Here is a 13,478-nt window from a genome sequence, read left to right as displayed (position 1 = left end):
AAGAAAAAGGGGATCATGGGGGACCAACAGGCACCAATTAGGCATTGTTTGCTAAATAGAGGTAGCAAGTAGCTATAAGTAGTGCAGTAGGGCTTTAAGTTAGGGTTAGGGTAAAGGTTAGGGAAGGGTTAGGTTGAGGGTTAAGTTTATGGATAGGGTTACATCGAGTGATAGGTTTAGGATTAGGATTAGGGATAATGTTATTTTAGGGTTAGGATTGCACTGAGATATGTTTATATTTAAGGTCAGGATCAGCATTAAGGGTTACTTGTGTGAAGGGGTGTTCTCCAGTTGACCCCACATGGCCCACAATTTTATTTTTTTTAAACTCCTTTTCCATAAAATTTGGAATTTTAACAATGGGGCCATGCACATAGACCCTTTTAGAAATTTAGTTCGGACCCCCTGTGAATTAGTTAGCGTCGAGCTTGGCCTATGTAGACTTTGGTCCCGTTGCATAAAGCTTATCATTGATTGATGAGGTTTACTTTCATGTCTATCTTTAGAGGTTGAATATTCTCAATGTTTAAGTGTGCTCTTTTTATGAAGGCTGAGTCTATGGGCTGAAATCCGTGGGCTGAAATCCGTGGTATTTATGGTGTCTGTATTAAAAGCATACCTTACTTTTAAAAAGAAATACATGTACCGTACATGTACTTTTGAAAATGTGAATTTATCTTTATATTTCATCTTCTTCTGTTTTCGCCATATGTGCCATAAATTTGTAACTTAGAATTCCTTCTTTTTCTTCATGGAGGGGGGGGGGGGGGGGGCTGGATGATCATTTTCACTGACCTGTTTCTCTCATTTTTCTACTCCTATTATAAAATTAAAAACAACTCAAAATTAGGGTGGACCTCCCCTCTAATGTTTATAATATTGATGGCTGAAGTTGAGTAACCTACTTTGGAAGCTTAATCCACTTAATAATGGGAGTAGCAAATTTACTTTAAAAGGTAATGTAGATTGATGGCTGAACATTTTTCAAAGGTAAATGTAATGAAGGTCTGTTGTATATGTATGATTGTGCCTTTCGTTCTGTTATATTCAATGCTTCACATATGAGGTTGCCTTATTTCTAAAGAATAGGAATTACTATTGGTAGATGTTTTTTTGCTTTGTAGTTATGGACATAAAATGCTTAATTTGTAGTTTATTGGGGTCTGATGGTTATTTTCTTGTATTGTTAATTGTAATTGTTAATGATAATCTAATGCAAATATGTGATTCAAAATCTGTGTGACATATATTGTGTGAATGAGAGATATCACCTTTTGAAGGATGATGAAATGATAAATTGATATATCATAAGGTTCAATCAATTATGGTAAAAATGTGTTTACAATAATGATTCAACAATAAGACTTATATAATCTTTCATAAACTATTTTCTGTCTTTCACTCTGTAGGAGACCACTTTTTATACACGCAGTACTATTTCTAGATTTTTCGTTTTGTTTTCCTTTCTTTTCTTTTTTGTTTTGTTTTGCTGTCATTTAATAATTCACCTTTGGCTGTACTCATAGAGTATAGAATAAATGTCTTTCAGTTTATGGTAATTCAAAGTGTGATTTCCATTGATGTTACAGTAAAAAATATATACTGAATATATATATATATTATGTGTCCCTTTAATATTCAAATTTCTAATAATGGTTACTGTGGTTATTTTATTTGTCAATTTTTTAAACATCATTCTGTTGTAGAATGTACTGCGAATGCAATATTGATGTAGTAAATACTTAATCACAGTGATTTTTTTTTTTTTTATTAACCCTTTTGTGCCATATTTTAATCTATAGATATAGAATGAATTATTCTTTAAGACTTTAAATCCTTGGTTCTGTAAATATTGTTCTTTCTGTATGCTTAGGTTGTACACACTCTATTGTAGGGTCGTCATTTGAGATTCTGATATATTGATCAGAACTATTAGTAATTAGTTGTTGTGTAGACATAAAACACTGTTTCTTCTTTTGGGCGATATAGACTGTTTTTTCAAAGATAACTATTCAAATTTATTATTTGTATGAAAGGCTTGGAGCCTACCAAATTATCTTCATATTGTAGAGCATGCATGTAGAGAGAATTGTGAAGCTCATTATACTTTGCAGTTTATCATTTTGATACCTTAGGCAGCTGACCATGGCATTGTGGGAATGAGGCTGGATGTTTCAGAAAGAAAAGGACTGGATTTATTTCAAATTCATTATGATAGATCAGGTTATAGTCTAGTGGTAGAGTTGTTGCATGTTCACATCCGTCCTTGCATGGCAAAAGATAGGTTCTGACTGCAATATCATCGTAAACTGAACAGTAGATATTGTATGTAGTACAAAATGTTTCCTTTTTACAGCATTTAAATACAACTACCTGTACATGCTTTTTCACGTGTCCATACTGAGTTGTGATGTTCGTAGCTGTAAATAAATTTACCTATTTTTAATGGCTAAATATTACACAGAAGGCTGATTTTTTTTTTATGCTGCACAATATATGATGGTTTACTGTGTATATAATTGTGGTGTTTCTATAACTTTTAAAAGGTCATTCATGCCCTATCCGGCTTTAACAGCATGGCTCATCTCTGTGTTTGTGTACATATGCATGTCTTTGGTAAAATTATTTCTGTATCGCTATAACTCTAAGATTATTATTGCATGTTCTATTCTATCTCTGGCCCAATGCATGGTTCCAGTCATTACTAACATTAGAAATACTTTAAAAAGAACCTCTATTATTCGTAAAACATGGAGATACAGTGTAATTGCAACAATCTGTCATACTTTTGCCATTTCTGTCAATCTTTAATGCTAGCCCTTGTATTCTATTTTTTCTAAATGTCAGTCAGAAGATTTGTTTTTTAATACTATTTACTTAAAATTGTGAGTTTGAGAATTACTAAGTTGCCATTGTGTATGTCTTTTATGCCAAAAGGTTGTTTCATATTCTATTAGTTTTTATGTAGATTAGATTATACTAAAAATGATGGAAATCTTCAGAGGGCTATCACTTTCAGTACATTAATTTTGAATACAAGTTTGTAAAAGTACATAATTTTTGTGTAATACAAATTTTCATAGCTGCACAAGTCACCTTCAATATTTTTGTAATTAAAAAAAGATAATCCTTGTACTGTCACGTATGTTAAAAAATAAAAACAACTGATATCTGCCTTACAATTTAGGTAGAAAATATGTTGGTATGCTGTTGGTAATCAGCAAAGAAAGATACACATTAATGGTTATCGTATTAACCATGACGTGAGGTCCCATTCCTGAAGTGGAAAATATTCGATTTCAGTATCAAGATTTTGTTGAATTTGTTTCTCTTCTTTTCTGTGCATAACAACTTGCATCTTAGTGAACAATTCAGAAAAACCTTAATCCTGTTGCTCTCAAAATTAATTTCTATTACTGGAACTCCAGATTACATCTTTTCATTACCCATTCTAAATATTGGATTTTTGGCAAAAGGATACATGTCACAGTTATCAGAGATAACTTATTGAAAAAGCACAGTTAAATATTGTAGAAAGTATAAAATTCTGCAGCTACAAAAGAGACTTCTTAGAGGTCTCCCTAACTGAGGGGCTTTCAATTACCACGTCATCATGTTTCATTCTTTATGGTAATACATGTATGTGATTTTTCTTTCCTTTGCTTTTCTGTATCATTTTGGTGATAAGTATTTTTCTTGAAATATTAAAAGCAGCTGCACAACTCACAAATTGTTAACCTCCTTTACAAGATTGTGTTTGTTGTTGGTCATGTTGAACAATATTGTTATTTAATTCTTTTTGTATATTGATTTCCGTGTGTATCTTTTCCTTTTTCATCTTTCTTTCTCCACAAGTATACTGATCTGTCTATTCCACGTTTTTTTAGCTTTATCTTTCTCCTTTTCTTTCTCCCATTCACCTTCTCTTTCTAGACCTGTCTCCCCCATTCACCTTCTCTTTCTAGACCTGTCTCCCCCATCTCCCTACTTCCTCTTTTTTCCCTCTCTCCCTCTCTCATTCTCGCTCTCTATTTCTCTCTCCTCCCTCATAAATTACTAGAAAACAACCATTTCCATTATCTTCTTATTTGTTTTCAAGTCATATTAAAATACAGAAGGCAATATCATGATATTGTTGCAAATAATCTTCCTCACCTACAATATCTTGAACTACTCATTTACAATCTATACGCAATAAAAGCCAAAGTTTGATTTTCTATAATTTTTATTCGGGCCATCCTTATAAAGACAGCAATGACATATACCTAAATAAATACTTTTATTTTTTAGGAAATATGCAGTAAAATACAATAGCTCTTCATTGAATATTAATACCTTTCACATAAAGGTAATTTCAGTCATAAGTATATATGCAAAACATATTGCTTAATCTTTTTAATTTTTCCCAAATCATTTTGAAACGAGAGTAAAATTAAACATAAGCAGTCATAGAGTATTAGTTCTTGAGTGACAGAAAACGTGTAACTTTGGTACGAGTTTACACACAAAACATGATGCCTCTTGGGAAGCAGCATAGAGTAAATACATAAAACTAGAAAGGCTGAACTGCTTTTTACTAGGCTTTTGCTACCTTGTTGATAAGCGTGTCAATACAAACAACCAGGGTAGATGCAAGCAAAAATAATATCAGTCATCAGCTAAAGGAGGAGAAGACATAGAATATTCAAATATTCTTTGATGGATGAGTACTTCTGCTATTTCACGATAAACATGTTACACAGGTCACAACTTTAATGGTTCAAGGTGAAATACTTTAGATGACTGAAATATTGCCAAACAGAACCTGATATTCATTCACAAACGTAAATAAAGCCTCTAAATCAAGCAATTTTTTTTTTTTTTTTTTTGGGGGGGGGGGGGGGAGTCACATGATATAATTTGGAAAGAAAAAGTAACATCTTCCTTTCCCAAACAAGTCTCTTAAATCATGTTCCAAGACAAATGAGTAAATCAAAGTCTCGTTTTTTTGTAGTTCAATTTAGTCTGGAGTCAATATCAGTCGCAACCTATCTTGCATATAAAGTGGAACAGGTACCATAAATCGGCATGTCAAAAGCTGTATTTTGTGTCAAAGTATCATTGATTTATTGCATATTTATAGTATGTACTTGAGAGTAAGCCAGACAAAATGTTTATAGCTGTGGCTTGCTACCAAAGAGGTCCATTATGAATGTTGAGATAATACCAAAGTTTTAATGATGCTCCTATATATGTAATGATACAAAAGTAGGACCCCCTTGTTTGATATTGCAAATCTTTAAAGTAAACCCTTTAAAAAATATCAGAGTGGGTTACAATGAAACTCTGTCACACCGCTAACAAATAAATGACATAAAACGAAAATGAGACGTTAAGTACTTTAGAAAAGAATTTCCAGTAAAGTAAAATAAAGAGCTGATTAATTTGAAAATACATAAATTAGTTTCAGTCAAAAGAGATTTACCTTATATAAGAATTCAAGAAGCTGAAAATTAGTTCCCACTCTGATTTATGTATTGTAACTCATTGCACATGGGAACCACATGGTCCCTAGATTAAGACTACTCAAAGAAATACATTTGTATACTAGACATTCATTTTATGTACACTCCATAAGCCCTTTACATATAGTATGGAACTTACATGTAAATAAACGGGGGAAGGTCTAATACTACCGGTAGTTTAAAAGGAAAATATCAACATTAAAATGATACAACAGAGTTATATATCAAGCTTGTATGGGGATTATAAGATATATCACTCCTTTCAAATGCACTGACCTCAAATCTAAGCCTAACTCACATTCAAGAAAAACGAATGTGCATTCTACTATTTAGCATAGGACTAGTTGATTGTCCACATGAAAAACTCTCTAAAACACTCTCATACTAAAGATAAATTTCAAATAGAAAGAAAAGAGAGCACCATTTACAGCTTTAAAAAATAAACAAAATTAGATTTCATTTTCAAATTATAAAACTTCTTCATAACTCTCAGAAGTTACATAAATATTCAAAGTATTACGATACTATTTGCCTGATTCCGGCTTGGCAAAACATTGATTTAGTGTCTTAATAGGTTAAGAAAATCTAACCTAACCAAGAGACAGGGGAGATGTACACAGAATTCATTAAAAGTTCTTTGCTCTAGTTTCAACAAATCAGTGATGCAAAATTAATTGATCTGAATTAAATTAAATAATTTCATACATGTATCCTCATTGAAATATAATTTCCTACAAAATACATTTTAGAGACACTTTAGAGGATAAAATATATTAGACAAGACAATGATGAACATCTCAAGCTCTTGTTATAATGAGAAATTCCATAGAAACTTCAGAAAGACTAGAAAATGTAATAGAAAAGTATTAAAGCTCAGTAATTCAAGACCTCTTTTGATCCACGGGTCTCCTTTTCCAAACTCTCTTTCCGCACCATGTATGCCTCGACAGATCTCCAGAGGGCTTTTATGTTGCCTGCTCCAAACCCAGAAGCTCCATGCCTCTGGATCACCTCCAAGAAGAATGTATCTCGATCAAAGAAGGGCCGTGTGAACACTTGCATGAGATACCTTGAGGGGATGTTCAGATGAGATGTTTATCAATGTCAGATTATGATTATAATACTGGTTTATGTTTCAAACTGATCCCATTCAATTTCTATTCCACCTTCTTATACCTTCTTACTTCAGTCTAACAGTTGTCTATTCTCCAGTGTTTTAAGGTTTGTGCATATTCATTTTAGTTCATTAAATGTCTAATGGGGCATTGCAAGAAAGTTGCGATTGATTGCAAGTTGCAAATTTGCAGCTGATATTTGCAATCGATTGCAACTCAACTTTCTTGCAACTCCCCACTAGTCTCCTAAATTTTCTAGGATTTTGTTAGGATTAAAGTTTTAACAATTAAATTAAGTTAACTAGGTCTGGCTTTTATTCCCCCCCCCCCCTCTTACTAAGGGGGCATTGCAAGAAAGTTGAGTTACGATCAATTGCAAATTTGCAATTAATCGCAAGACTTACGCTCGATTTGGGGCATTTGCAACGCCCCATTAGTCATTAATATCAACATTTGCAATATTAAGTTCATTGTATCTCCTGGGGATAGATTTATCAACATGTTGACATGTATTATTATTACTTAACATTTTGTACTAAAAGAAAAATTGAGTACCAAATAGAAATGAAAAGAAATCATAATTTGTGAAAATGGCAAAGAGAAAAGATAACAAGAAAGGATAGCAGTTCAAGGCAATAGATTTGAGTGAAGAACAAGAAGGCCAGTCTGGCAGTCAACAGGGCATCAAATCCCTTTTAGAATTACAGAAGTTTATTTGCCACACTCAATCCAGGTGATATAAATGGGTACCTGGTAGGAATTAATTCTTGGAAATGCTGGAGCGCTGTAATAACAGCTAGGCTAAAGCCGGGGTAATATTAAAATGCGCCTCGGAATAGAATTTCTAGATAGACAGCGCTATAGAAATGCCTATTATTATTATTATTATTAATACACTTATGGCTCTCAAGAGATGATAATGACTCACATCAACTCCCAACATAAAATCATTCTATAGCCTAAAGAGCTTGATGTCAGATTTAAAGCCCCACTGCACTACTTATAGCTTATTGCGCCCTCTATGTAGCAAACAATGCCTCGGGGCCTGTTGGTCCCCCATGATCCCCTTTTTCTGATATTAATTGAGAGCTGATTTGATGAGATAACCACCTGCCAGTGACCTTGCAGGGAGGTCTAATCCCCTCTGGCCAAACTAGTACAGACAGGCTTTAAAACAACTTTTAAGTAATTAAAGTCATCTGTAATTACCTGATATTGGGATCCGTTCCATCAGGACTGTCCTTTTCATCTGCATCCACCTTGTCCTGGAAATCTTCTGCATCCAGCAAGATACCAAGTTCCTTGAGGATAGCTGGATCCTTACCAACCAGTTTCATCTCATCCAGCTTACCAACCTAAGTTAATACATTCATTCAAAAGACTATTGATCAGAAACCATCATGCATTGCAATCTACATGTATGTTGAATTGTTACAAGAGGTCATTGTTGTTCTCCTGAACCCCTTCTCAACCTAAAGCATACTGCCTGCACGAACTTTAAAGTTTACAAGGAAGTAGGTACCGGGTAGTAGTCTTAGCATTTTATAAGTACATAGTACCAGTATAAACCAGAATCTTTCGCCTGAACACTCATCTAGAGATCAGTCTGATAGATTTTTTCTTCTGCTGCAATATCAACATATAGATATGCATCCGATTAAATCAATGGAGATGCAAGGTCAAGGGTTCAAATCCCAACACGGCACTAATATCCGTTGGCAAGATATTAACCTGCACTTGCTACTCTCCACCCAGGTGTTGAATGGGTACCCGGTAGGATGCGACCGTCATTGTTGGTCAAACGCCTGGCTGGAATACTCCCCAGGGAGTGGAGATTGTGCTCACAGTGTGCGCAGGCAAGCATTGAATCCAATGACATCGTAGATGTATTAAGCACTATATAAAAACGGAATATTATTATTATCATCAACCAATGTTCAATGAAATAGTTGAATCTGATTCTGAATTCTCACCTCGGTGTAGTACGTGCTTGGAGGCACCATGAAGTCCAAACCTCGCTCCTTCAACAGGCCTACTGTATATTCTATGTCAGGGGTGTAGAGACCAATGTGTTGAATGCCAGGTCCGCCGTGCTGCTCAATGAACGTTTCCACCTGATTGGGTCCTGCACAAGGTTAAAGATAAAGTTGAGTTCCGGTCATGCAATTGCACCGTGAAAGAAACGGTGTTGAATTGATCAGAAAAGGTTGATCATCTCGCATATAAGTATTGGTATGTACTGCAAGGTTCTGGAATAATCAAAATGCTAAGAAATTCGGACCAGTGTGTAAGTGAGCTTGAAGCTTAATGGTGTAGGTTTGTTTGAGACAGTATAGCCTTTACACTGTTGTTAATGTATCTCCAACCAAATCAAACTGAGTGATGTTATCGTACAACTTAACTTATCAATCTTCTGCTCTCCTAAATAAGCCTGGAAAACTTGCATTTCAATGTGAATTCATTGTCAGTGAAAATGTAATACAATATACAACAATGGGCAAAGAATTGTTTCCAGACCAATGATTTAAGTGAGAAGAACTTACATGTACATTATACATTGAAACTGTTGCCCTTTGTATATAACTTGAAATAATAAGTAGCCTTGAAAGTGTCGCAATATATATCATGTGTAAGTGAGCTTGAAGTTTAATGGTGTAGGTTTGTTTGAGACTGTATAGCCTTTACACTGTTTTTAATGAGATATATCTCCAATCAAATCGAACTGAGTGATTTTATCGATCAACTTAACAATATCAATCTGGCTTAAAGTTACTCGGTAACATTTATGAAGGTTGATGACAAATTTGTGTTATTTTTGTACGAAATGTTTTACTTATTATATTCCTTCTATTATACTAACTCTCTAACATGCAAAAAAAAAACTGGAAAATCTACTGTGCGTCACACCCTCCAAAAGTAAATTCTCCCAACCATTTTTGAATTTTTCCAACTGATTTTCCATGAAAATAAGACATATAACAGGCTTTTAAAATGTTGGAAGCTCAGGGGTTTTAGGCATTTCATTACGGTCAGATGAGCATATTTTGATATCTCATATTTTGTGACACTGGCAGGTTCTGTTAAACATACTTTTTCAAAAAAGTGAGGGGAGCTCAACATTTCAAACACCACTGTACAAAACTCAACTGATTTCACTAAAAATCAGTACTTTAGTGACAATTGATGACACCAAAATAGCAGTAAAATACATTTTTTTCAACTAACTGATGTTAAAAAAAATAATTAAAAAATTCAAATTGTAAGTCTAGAGTCAAACTTTGCTTACAGCTGCATCGGCATGATTGTGTGCAGTCTATGCAATATTGTGTGGTGTGTATATTTGTGTATCAGTCTAATAATACCTGCCTCACAGCAAGCATGCAGTGCTAGAGGTCAATACGCATTAGCATTGATTCTCTATGCTTTGCTGGAGTGTGTCACCTCTAGATGTACCTTGATCTGGTAATGCTTCTGCCACAACAAACATCATGTTGGTTCCTCTCTTTGACCTCTTTCTCTCTTTGCCACGCTCCTCAGAAAAGACCAACCCAGTCTCTGCACATCTCCAGTATTCCATAGCCTTCATGCGTAGCCCTACACTGCTCCCTCGTACCAGAAATCCTTCTAATTTGTCCTCGTTCCTTCAGAAGATTACAAGAAAAAAACCAAAAGCAGTCAAGATATTAGAAACAAATGATCTTGTTAGGCCTTTAGTCTACTCTTTTACTTCAACTTATCTCCCCCTTTCAGTTTTCCTATAAGATGATCTAGTCTACGTGTACAACTCATTGTACACACTATAATCATGAAACTGTAAATAAATTCAGTTCTGAGAAGTTGAAACTAACTATCACCTCCTGACATAAATAAGAGAACAAAAGTATTTAAATTACATGAACTTGAAAAGTCACACTTGATGATGAACTATTTATTTTAAAAATGGTTTCATCAGTACTAGGTATGGCAAATCCTGCCAGAATTCTAACCTTGTGTTCTATTTCATATCTGATATATTCCACACTTTTACAAACATCTTTATGTATTAAATACAAGCATACCAAGAACACATTTAATTTACATATTAAAACAGAAATAAATACAATGATGAACAAAAATCATTAATTATCTTCTGAAATCATAATTGTGGCTGAATTATTATTATGAATCTTTTTATTGTAAAATCTAGTGGCAACTGGCATCATAGTACAGCAATTAATACGACATAAGATAAGTTGACTTTAAGTAGTTTAAGCAGCTAGATTACTTTGGCAAATTTGGAAATACTTCTCACCTATCCAACCAAAATCTCCTCATCCCAAAACACCTTTCATACCAATCTAGAACTTCATTTGAAGTTTCTGTTGGAATGGCAAATGTTACATGATCGAAATGTGTCACCGTTTCCTTTGTAAGCTCATAGTCAGAGTCTGACTGGCCAACACATCTCTTAGATCCGTTGCAAATGATGTGTGATGAAATGGAATTATTGCACAAATCTGACTTTGAGTTTGATATTTCACTAAATCCTGGTAAAAATACACCCTCATAGTGCTCTGTGTTTAGAATCGTATGCACTACATTCCCAACACATGACTTGATTGCAGCTATAGTCACATATCCACTCGAATCTTTGATCACAGTTGGTTCAACTAAAACTTGTGCACCACCTTTCTGCGCAAGTTCTACTGTTGCAACAACGTCACACACTTCAAAAGCAATATTGCAAACCGAATCTATATTCCCTAGAGCATTAGGTGGTAATTTAAAGCCTAAATTGTGAGTTGAAAAAGGTGGTGATACATATCCTAGTTGATGAATTTCCGAAACATTGCTGTGAAAATTGGCTGGAGCAGACGACAATGAATGTCTCTCATCCGACACTGGTGGGGGTGACGTAAGCGGGTTATCGGAGGAATCATCCTGCCCGGAGTTCCGGGGAACTTGCGAATCCTGGATCGGGAGGATTTCAGCACGGTGTTCGCTCACCACAAATACAGCTGATCCACTTTTGAGCACCCAGTCAGTACTATTGGCGTCTTTTCTCTCAGCAAATAACTGAAAATTTACATTAGATGTCAATTTATGCACATATCGGGACCCATTTCTCACAGCTATCTGCACATGATGTACACAGGAGGCTGCCATTTTTCTGCAATAAATTTCAGAGTTTCGTAAGAAATAAGTGGCGCCACCTACGTCACGTAGGCTATTTTCGAGGCACTTTATGAAGTGCCTCGATACAAACTATTTCATTCACCGGATAGGAATTTTTCATTTCATTTATTTTCATATTTCTCATGTTACATATACATTTCAAATAAAGTACAAATTGTTTTTTCAATGATACATAATAAATAACATAAAGATAAGTGGTCAATATGGAGTACTGATTTAACTAAGAGAAATATGATGGGACCATAGATATGGATGGGACCTAGTACGGGGGACCTATACATGAAAGCAAGCTTGTAAAGCTGTAGGCCCCAGTGAAAAATAATAATAATAGCATAACAAAAATATAGTTTTAGTGCCTAGGCCTAAATTTGCCAGGAATCGACGCCAATGGGAGAGAGGGAGAGAGAAGAGAGGGGGGGGGGGGCAGGGGCAATATGGAGGGAGAGAGCGGAACACTTTTCGGCCAAGGTATAACATCTACTTCTTACATTATGTTACAAATAAAAAAAAGAATAATATCATTTCAATAGACAGAATCCGTACTGCATACATTAGTTGTCGCCAGGTAGGACAATCATTATGGCTGCCCTACCTAGCAACACTTGCATGCTGACCATTGAAATACTATTATTCTTATCAGATGAAAGAATGTGTATTGAGGCACTTCACAAAGACTTATGTATTAAACTTGGTTACATTTCAAAAATGACTTTTTGTACCAAATGGTTAAATTCTCTTCTTAGTATAATTCACAATTCACCAGCTGTGAATTGGCTGAGAAGAAAGAAATACGACATGCGATTCGTTACAGCACGCGGGGCTGCCAAGCTAAAAAAAATGCCTGTCTGGAAAAATTCCGCCCCATCTATCAATTTCTGGTTTAATGAAATGAATGTTTGTATACAATTTGTTTGTATACAATGTTGTTTTTCATTATTTGGTTGTTTTATGTAAGTATTTTCCCTTCTGATTTGCATTTTTGTTGCATTGTGTTTGTTTTTTAATTTGGTATTTAATATGCCCCTATTTTATGACAGCAACTGATGGATTTTTATGTGTATTAAAACAGCATTATATGCCGCTAATTATTAGCAGATTTTTAATGTTTTAAAAAAGCTTTGAAAATAAATAAATAAAAATTAAAAACCTGTCAGTGTCTAGGCCTAAATTTTGCCAGGAAGTGACGCCAATGAGAGAGAGAGAGAGAGAGAGAGGGGGGGCGATGTAGAGGGAGAGAGCGGAACAGATCGAACAAAATATTTTCGTTGATTTGACAAAAAAACAGGTATAACCAGGTAAATTAATGTGGGGTTTTACAACCATAATATAACATCTACCTGTTACATATTAACATATTACATGACACATGTCCTCATCGAATCAACTGGATTTGAACTTTATGTCAACCACTTGTCATGATATAATACATGTAGAGGCAATGATCAAATATATATTTAATGACGCCCCTCCAACATATTATTTAGAGGCTTTTAGAGAATGTAGCTCGATACATTTTCGTACATATTGATTTAGAAAGTGTCATACGCTGTGAGAAATATATATACCGGTATATTCATTGTATGTGATTTCAATCTTGAAACTTTTTTTATTAACCCTATACTCAACGCTATTTCCCCAGCTATAAAATTATCTACAGGCAATTAAACCAAAAACATTGCTTGTT

General features: G+C 34.6%; 1 protein-coding gene across 1 annotated transcript; it reads right to left on the bottom strand.

Annotated features, from left to right (window-relative positions):
* Window positions 1-4,205: 4,205 nt before the first annotated feature.
* LOC576414 (4-hydroxyphenylpyruvate dioxygenase-like protein) lies at window positions 4,206-11,785 on the bottom strand. Its single transcript, XM_030986253.1, has 5 exons — window positions 10,911-11,785; window positions 10,073-10,260; window positions 8,593-8,744; window positions 7,829-7,974; window positions 4,206-6,573 (listed from the first exon to the last, which is right to left on the bottom strand). The coding sequence occupies exons 1-5, from the start codon at window positions 11,762-11,764 to the stop codon at window positions 6,378-6,380; spliced, it is 1,536 nt and encodes a 511-aa protein (XP_030842113.1). The 5' UTR covers window positions 11,765-11,785; the 3' UTR covers window positions 4,206-6,377.
* Window positions 11,786-13,478: the final 1,693 nt, after the last annotated feature.

This window comes from Strongylocentrotus purpuratus, unplaced genomic scaffold, assembly GCF_000002235.5.
Source record: "Strongylocentrotus purpuratus isolate Spur 01 unplaced genomic scaffold, Spur_5.0 spur5_scaffold_15, whole genome shotgun sequence".
Classification (NCBI taxonomy): domain Eukaryota; kingdom Metazoa; phylum Echinodermata; class Echinoidea; order Camarodonta; family Strongylocentrotidae; genus Strongylocentrotus; species Strongylocentrotus purpuratus.
Note: the sequence above shows the minus strand (reverse complement) of the source record. Positions and strands in the feature narration are given on the sequence as shown.